The sequence below is a fragment of the Brienomyrus brachyistius genome, chromosome 8, assembly GCF_023856365.1.
Source record: "Brienomyrus brachyistius isolate T26 chromosome 8, BBRACH_0.4, whole genome shotgun sequence".
Taxonomy (NCBI): Eukaryota; Metazoa; Chordata; class Actinopteri; order Osteoglossiformes; family Mormyridae; genus Brienomyrus; species Brienomyrus brachyistius.
The window spans coordinates 26,605,793-26,629,071 of record NC_064540.1 but is presented as its reverse complement, the minus strand read 5'-3'; the positions used below and the strand labels follow the sequence as shown (position 1 = coordinate 26,629,071).

Genomic DNA, 23,279 nt, shown 5'->3' with positions numbered 1-23,279 from the left:
ATGGAGACAGAAATACTCTTCTCTAAAGTAGAAATGAAACATATCATTGCAAAGCACTGGGGATGAAACTGCTGGCATTCTCCAAGGCTGGAGCCATTGATCTGCACGTGTCCAATTATTCATCAAGGGTCATACAGTTTCCGGAATGCAGTTATCATATAAAATTTAGCAGGAGAAACGTGATTGATATTATGTGCCCTGGGTCTATTTTTATGCACTGGAGCCCTGCTTATTTCTGTGTGAGATAAAGCATGTTATGCATCTCTGACAGGTCAACATATTATAGAATTTACCATTATTGAATGGCAGTAGCCTCGAAGTTAATCGATAAAAGAGCTCTTACGGCTCTATAAATTGGAGTTCAAAGCAGTCTAAAGATGTCGCCACTACATCATTTGTTTCTGCTTTTCAAATCCAATAATCTTATGTGCAGAGTTCTGCCATATTACTATTCTCATAATCCTTCCATTGCTTCACTTAAAAACGATCTTTAAATATTTTTTGCATAATAGATATATCTGAAGCCTCTGCGACGACATAGCTTAGCCTTAGTAAGTGTTCTGCTGCTTTTGTTTCGCGAGAATTATCCGGGGGCGCCAGTCACCTCACAAGCAGCCCGCTGTATTATGCTGCGCTCCCCCGCATCCAGCAGGGGGAGCTACTGAGCCATGGGTGATGAGACTGCGTAAAGCCATACAAAAGTACATTACATTCGCTCCGCACGCAGACCTGTTTTTGTTGCCTTCCGGAGTCGGGGACTTGCTCACCGTCAACCGGTGCTGGGTGACAACTAGGACGAACACTCACAGGTAGAGTTTAATCGATTTTCAAACGCCCAGGCGAGTGAGATATTTGGATGTGGGCGGGCATTGTTGCCGGGGTTTGTTGTGAATGCGTACGGCGTTTGTAACCCCAAAGCCGGAGTGATCGGTCTGTTGTTCTTAAGTTGCAAACCGATCTGCCGAATTGTGACCGCGATTAAAACAAAGGTTTTGCTAAATATAAGGTGAGCTCAGCTGCCAAGTGACCTCGCGCATTAGTTAAAGTTAGTAAGGGCGGAGAGGTTAGTTCGGGGAAGCAGAGAGGTTCTGTAATTGCTAATTGTAACCAGTACTGTGTAATGTTGCTTAGGCGCGCGTGCCGCGGTTACTCATCTTTAATGGAAGCTAGTTATAGCTGGCGGTTTAACTACTAATCATCCGGTCGCAAGATTCAAAATATGTTAATGGAACAAATGACGGTGTTATATTGGCGTAATAAAATTCTAAACATTTTGTTGAGGGTTATGCCGGAGCAATTAGCTGAAACGTCGAATCGTTTGAGAAAAGTCCTAGAATAAATTACTGTAGGTGTCCCCTGTTTCTTCCTGAAGAAAATATTAATACCATTGCTTGAATATAAAAACGTTCGTCATAAAGAATGAAGCATTCCACACATAATTAATTATAATGAGTTGTTTCTTTCCGGTAATTATCGTCTGTGAGTGTGGGTCTGTGTTATGTGAGATCGACTCAAGTGTGTTAATTTTGGAAGAATATGAAGGCTTGTTTTTGAGAAATTATTTATATGTATTAATTTTCCTTTTGGAAACTGGGGCATGCTCATGATATGTTGCTTACAGCATGGTGGTGTTCGTGCAGGTAATATGCTCACCTGGGATTGTGAGCTTATTGTCAGGTTACTGTGCTCTTGTGTGTGCCCATAGTGGAGAGTGCACCTTCCTCGGTGCCAGGCCTGGAGTGTGACAAGGCGGTGGGGTGTTCGTTCTCCATGTCTGTCCGCAACGGGTCGGCCAGCAATGTGGATTGCCCTATATCAAAGGAGCGCTGCATCCAGGATGATTTGGAACTAACTGAGCTGGGGCCTCTGCTGGAGGGGCCAGGGCAACCTGCAGCTCCAAAACGGGTCGCCTCAGCGGTGAGTTTGGGCCGAGCTTGGAAATGCAAAAGGAGTACTGTCCAGATCAAGAGGGAGCAATCTCATGTATTACTCCTGAACCACAAGAGGAAATGATTAGCAATCAAAATTATGACTTCAGTCACAGAGAGGGACACTGGAGGGGCGTGGATGCTTTGGCAGATTCAGGGGGCACTTTGTAGGGGCCCCAGAACCTACCCTCCTTTCAGGAGCCGTTTGGCAAAATTTACCAAGGGGTCCCCCACCCTCGCTCAACAAGGATCAGTATACCTTCAGTTTGAAAGTGCCACCTGAAGTGGGGAGAATATTTTCAGAATTTTCAGCTAGGCCCCTGATAACAGATAATCAAGTAGAGGTTGCTGTAGGATCCAAATTGGCACCACCTGCAATCCACAATGACTTTGACAGTGTCCCTAGTATGTAAACAAATCGTGAGCAGTCGCGTAGTAAGTATACAGGAAATTATCCTACACTGCTGTCTGTCAAAGTCCAATGTAGTATATGACTTTCTCAGTAAGCTGTGTGCCCACAGGAGCCCACTGTTCTCACTGAGGATGAGGAGGAGGACGAAGGGGCGCGGGTGATGACATTGCCTCTGCAGGCTCACCACGCTATGGAGAAGATGGAGGAGTTCGTGTACAAGGTACGATTGTCAACAGCCACCTGCCTGTGTCCTTCTCGTCAAGTCATATGGAGTTTCATTGTACATATACAATGACAATAAAAAAAATTCTCTTCATCATGGCACAGCTCTGTACGTTACCTATTTATTTGGTCAAAGGCTTTTATCCAACGTAACCTACTATTGACTCTCCTGGGACTTTGAACAGCAGGTCAGCCCAGTTCTTTTGTGTATCATGCTGCCTTTCCTGTGTGACAGGTCTGGGAGGGGCGCTGGCGGGTCATCCCATACCATGTGCTTCCGGAGTGGCTGAAGGACAATGATTACCTGCTGCACGGGCATCGGCCGCCCATGCCCTCCTTCCGCGCCTGCTTTGGCAGCATCTTCAGAATACACACAGAAACGGGAAACATCTGGACACACCTGCTGGGTAAGCGGGGTGATCGTGGTATGGTGGTAGGAATGTCACCTTCACACACATGCGGACATACACCTGTTCTAGTCAAATTCATAGCTGTTCCATTGTCAGCACCTAGATTTTATTTGGCCTAGACAAAACACATTTTAAATTGATCTTATGATAAACTAAAAATGGCGTTTCTCCGTGGTATCCCTCCAATATTTCACTGAATTATATGTTGTTGTTTTTTTTTACTTGGAACACTGTAGTTGGCTGATCTTGGTTCTGACAGTAGGGATACATCATGAGATACTTTCCCACGGAAGTTCAACGAACATTTGTTGCTCCTGGCCATTTTCGTGTGTCGCTTTCCTAGGTTAAACTTCACAGGTAATTTCACATGAAATTACACTGCTAAGCCCAAAATGATGGGGAATGAACAAGTCATTTTGTTAGTCATTTGTATACTGTTGGAGAGAGAAATTGCACGGTCAAAACGAATCCTGTTCTGTACTGGTTCAAAACAAGACACAGCATTTTATTTCTGTTTCAATAATATGGCCTGCAGCATGTTTATAATTTATTATTAAATCTGGCCAGCAAATCAAACATTTATTTTCACCAGAATGAAAATTATTTCATGTTATTCTGCTAATAATAATCACTGGCAAGTTTTACGACTGACACCAGCGATATTAGAATAATTTTCAAATACAGAAATATGGAGATGCAAGCAAAACAATGTATTCATTAATTCATTTACTGTGACTGACATACAAAAACAATTCCATCTGCTACATCTTTGCTGCACTACTTCTTCGTTTTTTCCCTGCACTTCTGCGTAAGTTCCACGTTACTGCTGGTACTTGTGGTCAAGCAATCAGCAAAGTTTTTCAGTGTGAGCCCCAGTAGTTCCCAGTTCAGCAGAAGGTACTTATTCTTGGTGATTGATGGTTCCTAGAAAATGTTCTGGTTCCTGAAAAAAGCCCCTGCAGTGGGAAAGCGCCTCTAGAAACCTGTCACATAAGTCATCAGTGGAAAGCCTGGATGACTGAATACCTTAATCCTTGGAGGCGTTCAGTGGTACCACTTGGGGTGAAATGTGTGCCTGGCACTGTTTCCACAGGGCTCATCTTGTTCTTGTGCCTGGGCACACTCACCATGCTGCGCCCTAGCATGTACTTCTTGGCCCCCCTGCAAGAGAAGGTGGTATTCGGCATGTTTTTCCTGGGTGCTGTGCTCTGTCTCAGCTTCTCCTGGCTCTTCCACACCGTGTACTGCCACTCCGAGAAAGTGTCCCGCACGTTCTCCAAGTGAGTCCCCACTAACACCAACACCTTTCCAGTCCCCTCTTTATACTGTTCACCTTGAATAAATGAGTGAATGCCTGATAGCCTTAAGTTTATCTGCAATCTGAGCACATTCCTTACTCTACCCACAAACAATTCAGTGACAATAAAATACTCATGCTATAAAATATGAGGATTAAACAGCACATGAGTGTGAATAATTTCCTTGAAGCCAGTGATAAAATGCATAATGCTTGTGGTTCGGGATTCACACATGGTAATCAGCTCTGCAATACTGTTCATTTCATTTGCCATGGAACCTAATGCACATTTTGTTCCCATCTCACCAACCCTCCCACAAGGTGGCACCACATAGCATTATTAGTGATTTGAGGGTTATTAAGTGATACTTCATTAGTATCAGTGTATAAGGTTTTTGTTCTGCACTACATTTAAATAGGATTTTCCGCATGCTTATAAAGAGTGGCACAGTGACTCACCAGGGCTGGGTTGTTTCCTCTTTGTACTTTGTTTCCCTCCCACATACCAAAGACATGCAGTTAGGCTAACCAGCAATTCTGAATTACCTGTAGTGTAATTCACTGGAGTACCATCCAGAGCGTTCCCCTATGCATTCTGGGATAGGTTCCAGGATACTTTGCAACCCTGACAAGGATGAATGGTTAGAGGATAGAGATGATTCCCACTCATCTTGAAAAACCTGGAATTTTTTTTTCTGGAAAAATTCAGTAAACAAATGGTATTGCCAAAACTTCATATGGCAATATTACTCATTTGCTGAAATATTTTCCAGTACTGTACAAGATTTTCCAGGACATTTTACTTTTTTTTTCCTTGTTTCCATGTATTTTCCATGACTGGAAAATTGGTTGACTATTTTCCGGGAGGAGTGAGAATCCTGAGTGATGGGTGAATGGATGGATGACAGAGAAGGACCTTAATTCTCATTATGCTGTTACATTTCTTTGGTAAGGTTACTGGCCCTCTGTTTTCCCAGGCTGGACTACTCGGGAATCGCACTCCTCATCATGGGCTCCTTTGTGCCCTGGCTCTACTATTCATTCTACTGCTCCCCGCAGCCTCGCCTCATCTACCTCTCCATTGTGTGCGTGCTGGGCATTGCCGCTATCATCGTAGCCCAGTGGGACCGCTTTTCCACGCCCCGGCATCGCCCTACCAGAGCAGGTGTGTTGTCACTGTGCAGCTGCCCTTGTTCTGTCAGTGGGGACACATTGCAGTCAGGGGGGTGGCAGGGAAGCCGGGGGGCACACAAGGTGGCATGGCTCACTCATACATTCCAGGAAGCAATCCCAGAAAATATTAGCATTTTTGTAATGACTCCAGTTTCCCCCCGCAGTTGAAAAATGTGCTGAGATTAATTGAAGGATTTGATTGGTAACGGTTTGTGCAATTGGGACGGCATTGTGGTGCAGTGGTTAGCACTGTCACATCACACCTGTGGGACCTGGGTTGGAGTCTCCACAGGGAATTCCATGTGTGTGGAGTTTGCATGTTCTCCCCATGTCATCGTGGGGTTTCTTCCGGGTACTCCAGTTTCCCCCCACGGTCCAAAAACATGCTGAGGCTAATTGAAGTTGTCAAACTCTCTGTAGGTGTGCATGTGAGTGGACGGTGTGTGAGTGTGCCCTGAAATGGGTTGGCGCCCCATGCAGAGTTGTTCCCCGCCTTGCGCCCGTAGCCTCTGGAATAGACACCGCACCCCTCATTTCACCGAAAAGAACAAGCAGTGTCAGAAAATGGATGGTTTGCGCAGTTTCTGATTTTTGGTAGTAGGATGCATCAGGGACGGATTATGGGTTGTGTGGGCCCCTGGGCAAAACGTTTGCGAGGGCCCCCACCACCACCACCAGTACCACAACCACCACAATTCAAGGGCCCTTGGCAGCCAAACGCCCTCCCTATAGGGTCAGGGGCCCTTGTAGGCAGAGGATCAAAGAATGTAGGCCTTCTGAAATAGACAAACGAAAATACATTGTTTATAAGCATTGCAAATTGTTTTGGGCTAGGGGCCCCACAGGCCCCCTTGCACCCCAAGGGCCCCTGGGCAGCGGCCCCGCTGGCCCGGTAAGTAATCCGTCCCTGGGATGCATGGTATGTTTAAGTAAGAGTAATCTTAAGGAACTAGTGGACACCTTTGGCCTATTGTGGAAGTGAATTTGAAAGATAAACAAGTTGTTGGTGTCATAACACTATGAGCATGATGATGATGATGATGATGATGATGGAAGATTACAGTGATGCTGAAGTGACACACACCCCAGATAAGTGGCTAATTACCAAATGCTTTCTGTCTCTGACCCTTGCAGGAGTGTTCATGGGCTTAGGCTTGAGTGGCATCGTACCCACGATGCACTTCACTGTTGCGGAGGGCTTTGTGAAGGCCACCACGGTTGGCCAGATGGGCTGGTTTTACTTGATGGGTGCCCTCTACATCACGGGCGCTGGCCTGTATGCCGCACGGATACCAGAGCGTTACTTCCCAGGAAAGTGTGACATCTGGGTAAGCTCAGCTCCGTGTCCTCCTATGCTGCAGCAGTTGTAGCTCCACGGGTGCACCGTGGGTCCTTGCCGGCATGACTGCAATCAACTTCAGAAGCCAGTGTGGGATTGTGAACAAATCTCAGTATTTTGATATTTCAGTTTTTTTTTTTTGTTTTTTTTTCCAGCAATACCGTCTTGACTGTGATTTGTGTTTATACATCTACACACACAATCACTTTTTCCCCCGTTATCTCCTTTAACCCCTCCAGTTCCAGTCGCACCAGATCTTCCATGTGCTCGTGGTAGCGGCTGCCTTCATCCACTTCTACGGTGTGTCCAACCTGCAGGAATTCCGTTACGGGCTGGAGGGGGGCTGTACTGATGACACCTTGCTCTAATAATGCAGCCCTCCTCCAAACCCACCACCCCTGCTCTCCACCCACACCTGTGCCTCTCCATCACGGCTCTCAGACCACCCCAAGGTGCCAGTGGAACAGATGATCGCCAGGTCGACACAGAGACACTGCTGCTCTGCCCGCCCCTATATCCTGTCATGTCTGTCTTTTTGACGATGGCCTGTACTGCATTTTATTGCCACACTGGTTATGCCTCTTCCTTTTTATTTGGCGTAGTTTTGTAAATATAGTGCACTGGGGACCTCTGCTGACTCGAAATAAGGCAACTGAGCTTAGCATTAGCTAGGAGTGGCCAGTCTTATCTGCAAAGGGCAATGTGAATGCAGGTTTTTGGGATAACCTTTAAGTCAGCTGATCAAACCCAGGTGTGAGGACTCTTCAGCCAATCAGTCCTCTAATTAGTAATCTAATTAGGGAGTTGCAGCAAAGACCTGCATACACAATGGCCCTTTCCGGATAGGAATGGCCACTCCTAGCATAAGCCCCACAGCAGAGGATGTAACACTATCCTAAAACAATGTCATTGGTGGTAGCGGGGGACACTTTACAAAGCAAACCACAAGGGTTCCAAAATAATCTTAGACCTCAGGTTTTGCTTTCAGTCCACACTCTGGATCCCATGACTCGTGAGCTCCCTAGTTCTCTGACTTTTCGAAGCGGAGGAGATGTTTACCTGGCAAGTATAATACAATATAAATTTTCAGCGCAGCCCATTGCATGCCTTACAGTCTGCCGTTTGCCGCTTCATTAAAATGTCATGCACATTCTAAACATTCAGTTCTTGTTGCACCATATCCTATCACTAAGGTGTATTTGTTAATGATACAAGCTCATTTATGTTATCTTCCATTACTCCTGTACTATCTGGTGTTGAGTGTACTTTTCAAACCCTTTATAATCTTCCTTCTACAAATGATAGACAGGTAACTAATAAAATGCAGACCACAATTAAGAACAGTAGCTAGACTTAGTGGCCGAGGTCTGTTTATCCATTTCTGGGGGGTGAAACTGACAATCTCTCTGTGGTCATAACTTCACAGTTTGTGTGTAGATGGGTCAGAGCTGTAATTATAAATAATTGTAATTGCACTTGATGTGATGTTTCAGATTAAAGGTCAGGGATTCAAAGGTTGTGCAAGAAGAACTTGGGTATGGTAAATCATATCAAAGAGGTTGTGTGAGTTATCTGGGGGGCATGTAAAATTAGCGGTTTAATTATTTTGATTTTAATTTTAATTGTATTAGTGGAGTTCCCACAAACAAAATGAGAGCCAAATTTGACTCCGCTAATGGGTGAGTCGAAGTGTCACTGCGGTATTTAGAGTAAACAAGGCACCTGTGAACTCCCTGTAAACTGCTTAGCAGAGATGGAAAGTTCAAGTTCAGAAAGTATAAATCCAGACCAAGATTTTGTTTCAACCAACCAGTTGAGTTCACAGTGAATGTGAATCTTTGTAAAGATTTGTACTTTCTGAAGCTTAACTTTACACCTCTGCTAAAAAGTAGAAGGAATCCAGGTTGTAAGATGTAAGGGAGCCCCTACATAGACCACAGCTGATTGGTCTCACTTTGTAATGGCCAAAAAATAGTTTGCAGTGTGTACCCAGCTTATTTGGAAAAGGGGCAAGCTAGGATTTGAACGATTTTGAAAAATAAAAGTAATGTTGGAGAACCTGAAATACATTTAGCTCCACACTAACTAATTGGCTCCTTTTTCAGTCGTACATAATGTAACCGCCTACAAGAAATGTTTCTGCTTTGTGTATTATTAGGAATGACAAATTACTGAACTGTTACAGGTATCTTCTACAAAATGCTGGAGGAGGCAGTGGGGCTTGGTGGGAGGAGAAAGGGCTATCTCAGATGAGATTTAGCCTGGCTGAATTACCACAAGGCAGGGGAAGGTGCCACATTGGAAACAAGGCCCCCTTTATGAGCGCTTATACAAAACTGGCTGTGGAATTCAACAGGTATCTGTATTTCATGTTGGGAGACAGTCACTAAAATTATAATTGAAAAAATGTCCCATATTTTCCCAATGCGCACACAATATTTAATAATACTTGGTGAAGATCCTCATCATTATCAATCTTCCTACAGGTTATCCTGGTCAGAGCCATCATACCCTAATCATGCCGTCCTCAGCCTCTTCGGTATTAATTTTGAAATATGGCTCACTTGATATTAACTATAACAAAGTAATGTACAATGCAGCTAATATCTGGTAAGGTCTAATAAGAAGTGCTACACGGATACATTTTGTCCCTTAGTATTCCTGTGCCTTAGGCTATTAAAAAAAAGACAGTTGATGTTAAAAGGGTTTCTTTTAGTATGACTAAAAAGTGGAAGATAAGGGTACAATCTGGGATTAAGTATAACATTAGGTCATTTTTGAACTAGATTGCTGGAAATGTAATTTTGTTTATAATTCCTATTTTAAAGCCGCAACAATTATGTTTATTTCCATTTGCAATAGTTTTACAAGTTATGATTACAGGCGGGTAGGAAACACTAAATATCCATACAATTACTAAATTATGTTCGTGGTGTCCTTTTGCATTTATCGAGAAGCTTTGTTTATCTTAATGAAAATGTTACAATAAATATTTAACTATGCTAAAACCTTGTTTTCTTATTTAGAGTCATATTCAGCAAGTACTGATTTTTACTAGAACCAGCAGACTTTGTGAAATGTTTTGAAATGAGTTCTTGAATAAAGGTATAGCTGCTTGTACAGTTTCTAACCCACGTCTACGTAAGACTTGCAAAGAACGGTAGACTGTTAAAACTCTCTTACTTGTTTGGATATATCGGTTTGCATACCCTAATAGGAAACCACCAAATTCCGAAGTGTTCTAAGAGTTTTAAAGTTCTTAAAGCCAGCCTTTAACTTCGACAGTGAGTTCTTGAATTCTTGCTTACACTGCTGTCTTCAGTGGTACTTTTCTTAACTCTATTCCTCTCGAGTTATTGTCCACTCTGTTAATTTTTATTGAAACCAGAGGAATTTAATACTTCTAGCCTGTTGCAGCCTTGTAAGTACCCAGGTCATTCTCCTGTTCTTTGTTGATCATTTTTACAGGAGTCACAGATGTACGTGGTGTTCTAACTGGAGGATTATCACTGTGTCATTCAGCCTCACCCTGGCTTCCATTGAATCAAACTCTGATAATCTTGTATGCATTTTGAAGGCATGAGGTTGATGGAGGCTTCTATATAAACCTATAAGGTGAAATGTGATGGCACACTAAGAAAAGTAGTGGTAAAAGCCTGCAATCATAGTATATGCTCTTAGACTGATTTTTTTCCCCCTAATTTTTACTGTAGGATAAAATTGCATCAGTTTCAGTCTTGATAAATTAACAGGTGATGTGTATGATTATTTTTTTTTCTAAATTCCTAAACATATACCAAATGGGGGCGGCATGGTGGTGCAGTGGTTAGCACTGTTGCCTCACACGTCTGGGACCCGGGTTCAAGTCTCCGCCTGGGTCCCATGTGTATGGAGTTTGCATGTTCTCCCCATGTCATTGTGGGGTTTCCTCCAGGTACTCCGGTTCCCCCCCCCCCCCCCCCAGTCCAAAACCATGCTGAGGCTAATTGGACTTGCTAAATTGCCCATAGGTCTGCATGTATGAGTGCATGGTGTGTGAGTGTGCCCTGCGGAGTGTTGGCCCCCCATCCTGGGTTGTTCCCTGCCTTGTGCCCATTGCTTCCGGGATAGGCTCCAGACCCCCCGCAACCCAGTAGGATAAGCAATTTGGAAAATGGATGGATGGATATCCCAAATGTATTGACACTGCAAACTGTGATATAGCAAGAAGAGCTATATCAGTATATTGCTTCAAAATATGAATTTTCTAAATGCTGAAAGAGAAAAACTGGTTCCTATACTCATGCGTATGTGGGCGGTGACTACCAAAACAGTAGGCAGCTTGTAGTTCAAACTCTTCAAATTGGAAGGATCACAGCCATGTCTTTATCAGGGCACTAGAGGGCGCAAGTACATTCACATTTATTTTAGCTTATGTGTTGTATGTAAATTAATGGCACCCTTAACTTTTACCCTGCCTCATACGATACCTACTATAGTATATTTTCCTGAGTTTTTTATTTTAAATATTTCAATATTGGATATTGGCATATGGCATGTAAAACAGTAAAAAAAATGCCCTGTGAAGACTTCCCATTTCACAACGTATTACATGCGGAAATCCAAAATATTTGACATTCCTTTGTTTTTTACGACCAAACTGTAGCAAAAAATAAAGAAATAAAATGAAATATTTTAAGTTTTATTACGCCAGTTTACAGTTAATACGGTATACACGTGATTTAACATAAGTCATGTTCAAAAGACATTAAAGGTTAATGGTCGAATTACACTACAGAAAGGCTAGATCCAATTGGACTATATACAAACAGATGGTTAAAATAGATTATACGTATACACCATGACAATAAAAATAAGGATCATATAAATGTCTACTACAATATAACAGAAACAATTTAATAGACTTAATATATTTAGAATATAATGAAGACCATTAATTAAAATTATAACTAAGGATTTTCATGTAGTCTTCCTTACCATCTTGCACGTAACTACGCATGAGATAAGTCTAATATATTAACCAGACAGCAATGTGGCTACTCAGCAGTCGCATACATCTGTAAACAATAGCCAGGGTTAACACAAGGTCCACAGAACAATAACAAACAAAGGTGCTGTGTATCATCTTTTCACTGGGGATAGAAACGCTATACAGGTGACTCAGCAGTAAGACTGCGGGTTTAAAAAGATTTTTTATTGATGCAACCTTTTTAAATCATATAATAGCCAGCTGGGGAAAAGGCTTCTTTATTAGATAGATTTAATGCTTATGAATGAGTTTCGCACCACAATTAGCAGCAGAATAATTATTTTAAAGAAGCTTTTACAATTAAGTTAATTTTAATTCATTTTCCATTCATACATTTTCTAACACTTTATCCTGTTCAGAGTCTGGGGAAGGACGCGGGATAACATGGACTGTCAATCCATTTGTACAGCGACACAACAACACAGTACGGCAGTTTTTAGCTCATTGATGCTACTCAGGAACTTCATTCATTCATTCATTCATTCATTTATGTAACTTATTTTCTCCATGTTGATTTATCGTTTGAATGTGTTGCTCGTTCTTGCATCAGTAAGCACCAGAATGACGAATAATTATCCTGGAACTAGTGCCCCCGCTGAGCTGTGGGCAGTTTGGCCATTGGAGAACCAGGCCATTGTGGAGACCCTACGCTATGGAGTCCACCTCTATAAGCCCATATACAATGGCAAAACCTTTCTCTATGGAGAATGTGCAGGATCCGCTCTCTGAGCTCAATGGTAACCACGACGACGATCCACCCACGTGACGGGAAATGCCGCAAAGCACACCCTAGAGGAGCGTAGATTTTGTCGGTTCTGTACTTCGCTGTTTTCTTTTGGCAAAAACAGTACGCTGACATTTGCTGCTACCTTGCACAATGGACTATAATTGTCCCGGAAAAAGAAAATGCAGTTTGCCGTGTATCAGAGTGATTTTCTGGTATACATGGGGGCGCGATAAGTTAAAACAAACAAACAATTAAATAAATAAATAGATCTTAAACGATATACGGCAATAATTTTCCATGTGGTCACAGCCAGTTTCATTCAGAAATGACCCTCATTTATATACAAAACCTACTTTGACGAATAATGGGATCGACTTATAATATGTAGGTTGTATGACAAATAATATACTGATAATTGAATATGCAATAACATATTGCTGTGTAATGCTAGTATTAAACCTCATATTTTGCGGAACCAATAATCGGGGTGGTTTGTTTCTCGGCGGAAAACTCTTCTGACTGTACAGTTCCGTCCATTGAAAAGCTGTAGTTGTGGATGATTATAAGCTGAGTTTGCTGCCACGTGGTGTTTGTGTTTTTGATATAATCTCTCGGGTATAGCAAGTTTGTTTTGTAATCTAGCAGTTGACTTTTGTGAGTTTTATTCCATCAGCTGTGATACAGACTCTATACAGCTCGACAAAACAGTTGCCTGTTGTTTCGGTGTAGATACTCAAATTTGGTTGACACCAGTGTTTATTTGCATTTGAAATCATAACACAAGCCGGTATGGACAGAATTGAACAAGTTTCTTCTACTGAGATTTGTCCAGACCGATCCCAGCTTGTGTCTGAAGATGGGAAAAATACGAAGTCAGTTCTTTGCCAGCGATGTGGTTCTAAAGTCTTGTGTCCGGGTACGGCGCTCTTTGCTGAAAAGGAGGTGCGTATCAACCAATTATTTATTTGCTATGACTGGATTATCCCCAATCACACACTCCTGCTTTGTGGTGATGTAATAATCTGTGTGAAATTAATCCGATTGTTGCCTGTGTCTCAGTGGGAAACTTGCCAAGGGTTAAGCGTTAAATAGGCGAGCATTTTTCTTGATTGTTGTTGTAATTATTATTATCATTAGGTACTGTGAAGTAGATATAGGTTCTTACGACTATACAGACTGCATTTCTCCAGAATGTCCTGTCTTGTGTCTGATTCTTCACACCTCCCAAAGGCATATTCATTATTGTGATATTTTTCTCTATTGAATTATTTAATTTGGACTTATGGTGACATTTTACGGTGCAGTCACATGATTCTTGCACCAGTTAAGCAAATGTGTAGGTTTTTAAATTAGACATCAAAAGTTATATTCACGGAAAGTACAAAATGATTTTTCCCCCTCATTTGTAATTTGGAGACTAAAATTTAAGATATTATGCTGATAGTGTACCTTAGATATATGGATTACTAGCAATTCTGTTATTTTAGTTTTTTACTAAAATATTTTAAATCTAATATTCCTGACATGAATATGGATATATTGTTGTGAAAGAGCATTGCATGGTATGTCTTATTATCTTATGCTACTTTTCTTCCCCAGCTGTTTCTACCATCCATGAGGAAGAAGACGGAGTCCGAGAGCATCGCCCTGACGGAAGGCAGTGTGGATGGGGATACACTGACTGCGCACTGGCTGGTAGATGACATGTACAGCTTTGAGAATGTGGGATTCACTAAAGACGTGGGCAAGGTCAAATATCTGATCTGTGCAGACTGTGAGATCGGGCCTATCGGCTGGCACTGCCTGGATGACAAGAAGAGCTTCTACGTGGCGCTGGACAGAGTCGACCATGCCTGATGACTTTGCGGCAGACAGACTGCAGCATTGCATTGTGGGGGGGCGTTAGTGTCAGCGGTGTTACAGTTACCTAAAAGCCTCCCACTGTGACTACTGTTGTACAGGGATTTCACCTTCTGCTGTTGTGATTATGGGAATGGCCTACTATTCTTCAGTCTCTCAGTGACCATAAGTCGCCTGTTACTGGCTCAGTGACTGTGAGTGGTCTATGTTAGTTCTGAAGAAAATAATATCTATGTAACTCTTAAGTATTAATTTTGAGATATGTTTTTTTCTTTTCAAAAATATTTCAGAATCGAACCTTACACAATTGATTAACATCGCATTTCTGCCCTTCCATCACTTCAAAAGATATAGGTACTTCAGGCTTTAGTATAATGTCAGTAACAGCATTGTCAGTCTTCACACAATTCCTAATAGATCCTAGAACTGCCGTGTTTATGTGCGCTTCTTCAAAATCAATCTAACAGTCTTATTTTGGCCTTTGTAGTCTGTTACGCAAAGCAATCTAGAAAGGAATATGAGAAAATTATTACCACCTCCAAGAGGAAGATGTTCTCCCAGGATGCTCTGTGAAGAGGATAAAGAGTACACCCTGCTTTGGTGTTGGTGGTGTTGCATTGTTGCTGATACAACAGTGGGACTGACACAAATATAATGAATACTGGTGGGTTTATGTCTTCAGTTGTAATGATGCAGCCGCACACTGACCCTCAAGCCGCCTGACAGTGGTGTTCATTTCCCTTCACTGAGTGCTTTCTGGCAGATTCACCATCACTGCCAACTCTGGGTTCCCAATAAGGTGTATGCCAGCTGCACTGGAATAACAAATTAAACTTTACTAAAAAATTACAAGTCTTGTGTGCAGAATTATTAGTCAAGTACTATTCCTGGAGATAATTTTTAGCAAAATAAAAATGAGTTTGGAAGTTGGCTTTTACTCCAAGTAAATGTATTTAGAGAGAAAATGTTAAATTATACTTTCACGGACAAAAACAGAACACAAGTACTTATCAGCGTGCACAATTATTAGGCAAACAGAACCTAAGTGGATTTTTTCCCCCCATCTACAGAAATAGTAATAAAAGAGTTTTAGCCATTCAGTCCATATAATATATAAGAATAATACATTATCAGTCATTCTATAGAGTCCCCTTTACCAAGTTTAATGTCCTGTACAGCCACCTTTCTTAATCACCATCATGAGCCTGTTGTCTATTGAATCAGTCAAGTTTTTGATTTAATCCTGTCCTATATTATCTGAGCCAGCTAGGACTGCCCGTGATGCTGCCTGAGAGGTGTACTGCTTCCCCTGTAGGTATATCTGATACTTTAGTAAGGCCCAGTAGTTCTCATTGGGGGTTAAGCCAGGCAATGAAGGGTTTTCCTGATCATAGTTCAGTCGCCTTTCTTAGCCATTCTATGGAGTACTTTGTTGCATGCAAAGGGGCATTGTCCTGCATTCATATCATAACCTTTTTGAAAGCTGTGACTTCTTCCTGTGCAAGAGTTTCTTCTAGAAATTGGCAGTACATCTTGTGGTTAATTTTTATACCATCTGGCAGTCTGAAAGGTCAGGCAAGTTCATCACTGCTAACTGCAGCCCACACCATCCCTCCACCACCTTGTTGGCTCTAGAAGAAGGTATACAAAAAGTGGCCCATCCACCTGCTTCTTCAAGAGTAACTCTCACCTCATTCATCCACAAAATCTTTTGTACTATCAGTCTTGAGATGTCTGTGCCCATTCATAATGTTTTAGCTTGTGAGCCTTATTGGCTGCAGGTCATGTTTCAGCCTTTGCAGTCACACAGCACACTGCACATAGTACTTAGAGATTCCGTTCAGATTGCAGTTTTGAAAAATGGTGGCACTTGATTCCAAAGGGTTTCTGGAAGTCTCCCCTTGAATTTGACACAAATCATCTGCAGTTAATTTGTGTCTTTTTCTCTATATGCTTCTACTGTCTTCTTTGTCTGTTGGCTACAAAACACTTGATTATTTTGAAAATTTGAAATTGCTCGGATGAGAAGATGCAAATAAAATACACATTTGCTTAATAATTCTATACACTGTGTATGTCCACGTAAGGATATGGCAAAACGTGGCACCTGCTTTCAGCTTCCCAGGGGTACCAAGAGTTCTCAGAAGCACTGCATTCCATAGCTGCAAGCTCACAGGTAAGCAACTTGCATGAATGAAAAGATTATGCATCAACAGAGTGCAACAGAGGTAACTTTGTTACCCAAGAAACATTTATGCTTTGAAATTAGATTCACAGCAGTTCCAGGCTGTTTTTTATATAACCCATACAATGCTGCAGTCAGAAAAACACCACCTAGACAATGGGGTGGTGTTTCACGGTGTTAGACGGAGGTCACATGCAAGCCTGCTGTTCTTTCAGGAGCACTGATGATGTATTAAAATGATGTTCAGTTATTCACATTGTTTTATGACAGTCACAGTAGACATACAGTAACCAATTGTGGATTATAAGCAGTTTGCATTGTAATCCAAAACCAGAATAACAGGCCTCTCTGTTGCCAGTGTTCCCCAGTATTGCTCACTAATTATTTCATAATATTTCATAAAACTACATGAATCAGAGTTACATAATATTTCACATTTTCACCACACCCCATCCATTTCCACCACACCAAGACTCTCTGCAAGACTTGCAGATCATGTAGGATCATTGTACTGTAGATTCTGGGGCCAATGGTCTAGTAGTCTGATGGTCATATACTAGGTACTTTCTCTTAAAAAGAAGAAAAGGAAGCATGCAGGATGCAGGCAAATCATAGATATTCTAAAAATCAGAGCTGAATAACTTGTAGGTGACCTGTTGAAAGTATTGTCATTGCTAATAACTCATTTTTAATGGTAGTAATTCAGGTTAAGCACCTTTCTTCAGAATAGTAGCATCTCTAGGGCAACCGTTGTGTTACAAGGCCATATCATTAGATGTCATTTTGCCATTTGGAACAGCCGTATGGAATTCCAGATGGAGATACCAAGCAACTGAAACAAACGTTACATGTTTTGTATTTTTTTATTTCCAGTTCTGTGTTATTTCATAGCTTATTTTTTACGTTGATAGCTAAGTTTACTTTTAGTTAAGTAAACACTGCAAATTTTGGAGTACTTTTGGGAAGTGTTGAATACAAGCTGGGGGCAGTGGTGGTGCAGTGGTTAGCACTTTTGCCTCACACGTCTGGGACCCGGGTTCAAGTCTCCACCTGGGTCACATGTGTGTGGAGTTTGCATGTTCTCCCCATGTCATCGTGGGGTTTTCTCCAGGTACTCCGGTTTCCCCCCATAGTCCTAAACCATGCTGAGGCTAATTGGACTTGCTAAATTGCCCATAGGTCTGCATGTGTGAGTGAATGGTGTGTGAGTGTGCCCTGCAATAGGCCCCCCATCCTGGGTTGTTCCCTGCCTTGTGCCCATTGCTTCCAGGATAGGCTCCAGACCCCCCACAATCCAGGAGGATAAGCAGTTTGGAAAATGGATGGATGGATGGATGAATACAAGCTGTTTTTCTTAGCACTTTAGTTTAAATTGCTCACTGGAATGCTTTATGGTTTATAGGTGGAACATTATCGAAGTGCCTAAACAATCCCAGTTATTTAAATAGTTTCTCCAGTTCAACAGGAGCTGGAAGGAGAAGAATGTCAGTTCATCAGAGGACAAAGACATGCACACATTCAAAAACTATGAGCAATTTATGGTACCTCCTGTCCAGTTAACTCAATGTTTCTGGACTGTGGACGGAAACCCACACAACTTATGGCGCACATGCAAACTGCACACACACCAGGTACAGGATCCAAACCCCTAACTGCCACCCACTTGGCAACCATATAGCCCTGCATTGTAAAATAATCGAATAAATAAAGGAATACAATGATGCCACAGGAAATGCTGAAACCTTAAAAAAAAAATTCCAAAGAGAGCAAGGGCAGTCATCAGATGTAACATTTTTACATTGTGATCTAGCAGGTCGAAAAACTCAATTAATGACTAGCAAAATTATTTCAAGCAATTAAATATCTACTTAGCGTACAAAACAAAACGGAATACCCCCCCAATTTTTCTACAGGGATTTGTCTGTTAAAATATGTAATGATACTCACTTCATTTACATGAATAGCAGTTTGGTGAGGCAGGTCGAAATTGAAGCCCCTTGCATGCATACAAACACAGGTCAAATTCAAGTGTGTCTGTTATTTGTATATATGATCAGAGTTCGTAAGAACGTGTCTATTTTAAATTTCTCAGATATCCTATAGTTCATTTATAAATTTTGCCTAAACGTAGTGACATACATACCACTAACATATACATTTTGAACTTGGTTTTTAACCAGTATGTTATTTGTGTAAAATTATCCTATCTGATAGTGAATTATGCAGCATGACGTTTTGTGTAAACATAATATTTAGCAGGAAATTTATCAGAACTGTGACAGTTTTGTTCCTAGGTTATTTTTCTTGGCTTTAAACGTCTGGCAAAGTTCAAGGGCGCAATGGTATACGTTTAATTTTGCGTTTTGCACCAATGAGAACTTCAGGAGGCTCTTCCTGCTTCTACTTTAGCCAATTGTCGTGCTCGGACAGGCGGAACTTTGAGCTCAGTATATAAATACCTGACGGCACTTTTTCCCATTACTGCTGTGTTGGCGGGGACACGTTGCGCGTCTGAAGTCGACAGAGCTTTAATTACTGCTATAGCTACATTACCGAAAATATAGTAAAACTTTCTTTATTTAAATCCAGAGTTAGTGACCATCTCACCAAATTCAAAATGGTAAGTTTTTTTTTCTTTTCTTGCATCATTTGTATCAATTTTCAGTATAAGATCAAAAGGCGCCAAAGTTAAAATGTTTCCTTATTGGAGGTCTCTGAACGTCAGAACAATGCAGATTTCAACAGTACTCTTTGCTATAATATTACCAATATACGCATTAATTACAATGGATCCGATTGTATTTATTAACTTATAAAAAAAATCGTTCTCCGACAGAAAGCCAACTATTAAATGCATATCTCTATAACCAACTTTCTAGCATACTCCGTTGTCATGTGGGGGAATTTATGGATCTCCCTATGGGCCCATTCATGCAAGGTTTGAAAACTACAAGTTTTAAAGCTATCTGTACCTATTTATGGGCAACTTTCTCGCCCATGTAAGGTGACGTAAGTCCAAGTCCAGCATTGTCTTTGAGTTGACGTTATTTCCTCTTTCGCAGTAAAGCTTTAAGAGAAAAAATGTCGCCCTACGATACAATATAACGAGTCCGACCGAAAGACAGTACAGTCTGCAGCTAACGATTATTATCCTAAAAATGAAGACCGCACCCATTTCCCCAAATGCCTTTTGTCAAATTTACGATTAATAAGTCATAGATGTATTTAATATAACTTTTGTCATATTGGTGTCAACACATTGAACGATGCGTATTATATCGTTGGATGGGTGTTATACATTTTTTAAGCGCTGATACTGGTCATAGTTGTCGGGAATAAAAATAGATTACAAAAAAACAATGCCTAACAAACCTTTAACAATCTGACTACTATGGAATATTATTTAGCACTATATAACGTAGAATTCAAGTATTATGATATTAAAAAGTATGGCAAATATCCATGATGTAAACATTACAATGTAAACATTATAATGTAATCAACACAATGTAATCAACTGAGTATGTATTTGCACCTTTTGTTAGTCTGAGTTTCTGTTAGCTACTTTATGTTAGTCCTGAATCTATGAATATTCACTTTTATTAGCGTATATTTTATCACTATGTTAAAGGACAAATATATTATCAACCTTCTAGTTAGACAATGTGTAAAAGGCTGAAACTGCCAAGGTTTACTACTGAAGGAAGGGATTCGCCTGAGTTAACCAGAAGTTCACGGCGGAGCATTTTTAAAAAACCAAGTGGAGCTGCTCGCGCCACCATTATGTTCAGCCGAGAGACCAAACGGTAAAAGAAATGATGGACAAACTTATCACCTAGGGGTGTGGATTAAGGGAAAAAACAATTATTGTGAATGGCTGAAGGAATGATGATGCTTAAGTGACGAGATATCATTTAACAATAAGAACTTATATAAAAATTGGTGTAAAACAGTACTGGACACACTTTTACGTGTCCAGCCTTGGTTGTAACTTCATTGTTGCAATAAAGACTGAATTCTGGATACTACACAAGTGGCCCTCTGACTTCTGATTTGGCGGGGAAGGAGAAAAAACCACGACACTACTAGGGGTTAACCTGGTCTAGGCCACACAAGAATTACAATAGAAACCCGTGTAGATCCACCAACCAATATTAATTCTAAAAAGCTTCAAGCAAGATTGGGTGGGGAAATTAATTGCTTTAACCTTTTTTTCCCCTCTTCCTCTCCTTATAGCGTGAGTGCATCTCTGTTCATGTGGGTCAGGCTGGCGTGCAGATTGGCAATGCATGCTGGGAACTGTACTGCCTTGAGCACGGTATCCAGCCTGACGGTAACATGCCCAGTGACAAAACCATTGGCGGTGGGGATGACTCCTTTAACACATTCTTCAGTGAAACGGGCTCAGGGAAGCATGTTCCCAGGGCTGTGTTTGTGGACCTGGAGCCAGCTGTTATCCGTAAGGAATTGCGTATAAAAGTCGGTTGCTTAAAATGCAATGGCGTCATTTTAATGTAATGACAGATAATCACTGTTCCTTTTATGTAGCATTTTCACAAAAGATACCTATGGATGAGCTGCTGAATATTACCAAACTTTTGCAATATTGGCAATCAAATTTCACATGGGTACCCTTTGCCATGACGTCATGCTGAATGTTGAACAATTTCTCCTCGTTTCTAGATGAAGTTAGGACTGGTATCTACCGACAGCTGTTCCACCCTGAGCAACTTATATCTGGCAAGGAGGATGCAGCCAATAACTATGCCCGTGGGCACTACACAGTTGGGAAGGAAATCATTGATACAGTCCTGGAGAGAGTGCGCAAACTGGTACATATTTTACTTTGTCATTCTATAATATTCATAGGGCCCGCTTTTATTTTTTTTATTACACAGAAAGGTGCCAGCTAGAGGATTTATTGGCGTTTTCGTGATTGCTATAAGGGAATTGATGGGAGCAGTACCATGCATAATGCGTTTGTCTTTGCCTTTCAGACAGACCAGTGCACAGGGCTGCAAGGTTTTCTCATTTTCCACAGCTTTGGTGGGGGGACTGGCTCCGGCTTCACCTCGCTACTGATGGAGCGCTTGTCTGTAGACTATGGCAAGAAATCCAAACTGGAGTTTGCCATCTACCCAGCCCCTCAGGTGTCCACTGCTGTTGTGGAGCCCTACAACTCCATCCTGACCACCCATACAACCCTCGAGCACTCAGACTGTGCTTTCATGGTTGATAACGAGGCCATCTATGATATCTGCCGTCGTAACCTTGACATTGAGCGCCCAAGCTACACAAACCTCAATCGTCTCATTGGCCAGATCGTGTCCTCGATCACTGCCTCGCTGCGCTTCGATGGCGCTCTGAACGTAGACCTCACTGAGTTCCAGACCAACTTGGTCCCTTATCCACGCATCCACTTCCCCCTTGTCACCTATTCACCAATCATCTCTGCTGAGAAGGCCTACCATGAGCAGCTGTCGGTCTCCGAGATCACAAATGCCTGCTTCGAGCCCTCTAACCAGATGGTGAAGTGTGACCCTCGTCATGGAAAGTACATGGCCTGCTGCATGTTGTACAGGGGTGACGTGGTGCCAAAGGATGTGAATGCCGCCATTGCCAATATCAAAACAAAGCGTTCCATCCAGTTTGTTGACTGGTGCCCCACCGGCTTCAAGGTGAGTTTTCCCTGTATGGCTAATTGGGGGGGTTTTAGGCTACCAGGCAAAAATGGATTGTTTTTCTAATATGATTCTGCATTGACTAACTGTTGTGTCTCCTTTGCTTAGGTGGGTATTAACTATCAGCCCCCCACTGTGGTGCCTGGGGGGGACCTGGCCAAGGTTCAGAGGGCTGTATGCATGCTGAGCAACACCACTGCTATTGCTGAGGCCTGGGCTCGCCTAGATCACAAGTTTGATCTCATGTATGCGAAGCGAGCCTTTGTCCACTGGTATGTGGGAGAGGGTATGGAGGAGGGGGAGTTCTCTGAGGCAAGGGAGGACCTGGCAGCCCTGGAGAAGGACTATGAGGAGGTGGGCACCGACTCTGTCGAAGGGGAAGAAGAGGGCGAGGAGTTCTAACCCTCACTGCCTGAGGCCAAGCAAGCCAGCACTGTCTTGAGAGCCAAAAAACCAGAGCACTGTTCTGTTGTCTGTTAAATCTGTCTTGAAACATCTTGTTTCCTATTAAAGTACCTCCACAAGCTGTGGAGTCCATACTGTGACAAATGTTCCTGTCTGAATAAATGTTTTAAGTGCTGAATTGTCTGTAGTCTTTTATGCAGTTGTGGCAGTAATTTAGTTCCAACTTCACGTATTTCACAAATGTAATCCTACCAGTAAAGTACATCTTGTTCTTTTGATAACAAAATAACTACCTGTGTGTTAAGCCATTTGTGCCCAACTAGTCACAAGAATTTGTAAAAATTTTAATTGTCAGTTTTGATAAATTGATATAAAGTTATTGTTTGAGTAATTTCAATGAAAACAAAATTCACAATATCAAGATGAACACAGTAAAGGTATGAATTTGAACCCCCCCAGCAGTTAAAAATTCAATAAAAATGGTGTATCATGTATGTATAATATTCTTCATGAAGTCATTTAGTCCGAGACTGCCATGGTTGCAAATAACATACCTTCCCCCCCCCTCGCACTTAATGATTCTGTTCCAGACTCGGTACTGTTGAGTGGTT

General features: G+C 41.8%; 3 protein-coding genes across 4 annotated transcripts; all 3 read left to right on the top strand.

The window, feature by feature from the left end:
* Nucleotides 1–664: 664 nt before the first annotated feature.
* adipor1a (adiponectin receptor 1a) lies at nucleotides 665–9,789 on the top strand. 2 transcript variants are annotated; one of them, XM_049021743.1, is made up of 8 exons: nucleotides 665–809; nucleotides 1,706–1,917; nucleotides 2,450–2,560; nucleotides 2,798–2,969; nucleotides 4,066–4,252; nucleotides 5,247–5,434; nucleotides 6,577–6,770; nucleotides 7,021–9,789. In XM_049021743.1, exons 2-8 carry the CDS (start codon nucleotides 1,771–1,773, stop codon nucleotides 7,147–7,149), a joined length of 1,128 nt encoding a protein of 375 aa, XP_048877700.1. In that variant the 5' UTR covers nucleotides 665–809; nucleotides 1,706–1,770; the 3' UTR covers nucleotides 7,150–9,789. The 2 variants fall into 2 exon arrangements, with proteins under 2 accessions (XP_048877700.1, XP_048877701.1); XM_049021744.1 differs by lacking the exon at nucleotides 665–809 and adding an exon at nucleotides 860–1,006.
* A 2,805-nt stretch (nucleotides 9,790–12,594) lies between these two features.
* Nucleotides 12,595–15,249, top strand: rabif (RAB interacting factor). Its single transcript, XM_049023885.1, has 2 exons — nucleotides 12,595–13,479; nucleotides 14,137–15,249. The coding sequence occupies exons 1-2, from the start codon at nucleotides 13,327–13,329 to the stop codon at nucleotides 14,392–14,394; spliced, it is 411 nt and encodes a 136-aa protein (XP_048879842.1). The 5' UTR covers nucleotides 12,595–13,326; the 3' UTR covers nucleotides 14,395–15,249.
* A 3,794-nt stretch (nucleotides 15,250–19,043) lies between these two features.
* LOC125747640 (tubulin alpha-8 chain) lies at nucleotides 19,044–22,846 on the top strand. The gene is made up of 5 exons (XM_049023050.1): nucleotides 19,044–19,202; nucleotides 20,819–21,041; nucleotides 21,266–21,414; nucleotides 21,580–22,260; nucleotides 22,372–22,846. Exons 1-5 carry the CDS (start codon nucleotides 19,200–19,202, stop codon nucleotides 22,663–22,665), a joined length of 1,350 nt encoding a protein of 449 aa, XP_048879007.1. The 5' UTR covers nucleotides 19,044–19,199; the 3' UTR covers nucleotides 22,666–22,846.
* The last annotated feature ends 433 nt before the right edge of the window (nucleotides 22,847–23,279 follow it).

What these genes read in the sequence shown, in the direction of transcription:
- adipor1a (XM_049021743.1), top strand. Translation starts at nt 1,771, where the DNA reads ATGTCTGTCCGCAACGGGTCGGCCAGCAATGTGGATTGCCCTATATCA. An exon ending in TGGAGGAGTTCGTGTACAAG is followed by an intron (nt 2,561 to 2,797) that starts GTACGATTGTCA and finishes CCTGTGTGACAG; the next exon opens with GTCTGGGAGGGGCGCTGGCG. An exon ending in CATCTGGACACACCTGCTGG is followed by an intron (nt 2,970 to 4,065) that starts GTAAGCGGGGTG and finishes CTGTTTCCACAG; the next exon opens with GGCTCATCTTGTTCTTGTGC.
- rabif (XM_049023885.1), top strand. Translation starts at nt 13,327, where the DNA reads ATGGACAGAATTGAACAAGTTTCTTCTACTGAGATTTGTCCAGACCGA. An exon ending in CGCTCTTTGCTGAAAAGGAG is followed by an intron (nt 13,480 to 14,136) that starts GTGCGTATCAAC and finishes TTTCTTCCCCAG; the next exon opens with CTGTTTCTACCATCCATGAG.
- LOC125747640 (XM_049023050.1), top strand. An exon ending in CCTGGAGCCAGCTGTTATCC is followed by an intron (nt 21,042 to 21,265) that starts GTAAGGAATTGC and finishes CCTCGTTTCTAG; the next exon opens with ATGAAGTTAGGACTGGTATC. An exon ending in GGTGCCCCACCGGCTTCAAG is followed by an intron (nt 22,261 to 22,371) that starts GTGAGTTTTCCC and finishes TCCTTTGCTTAG; the next exon opens with GTGGGTATTAACTATCAGCC.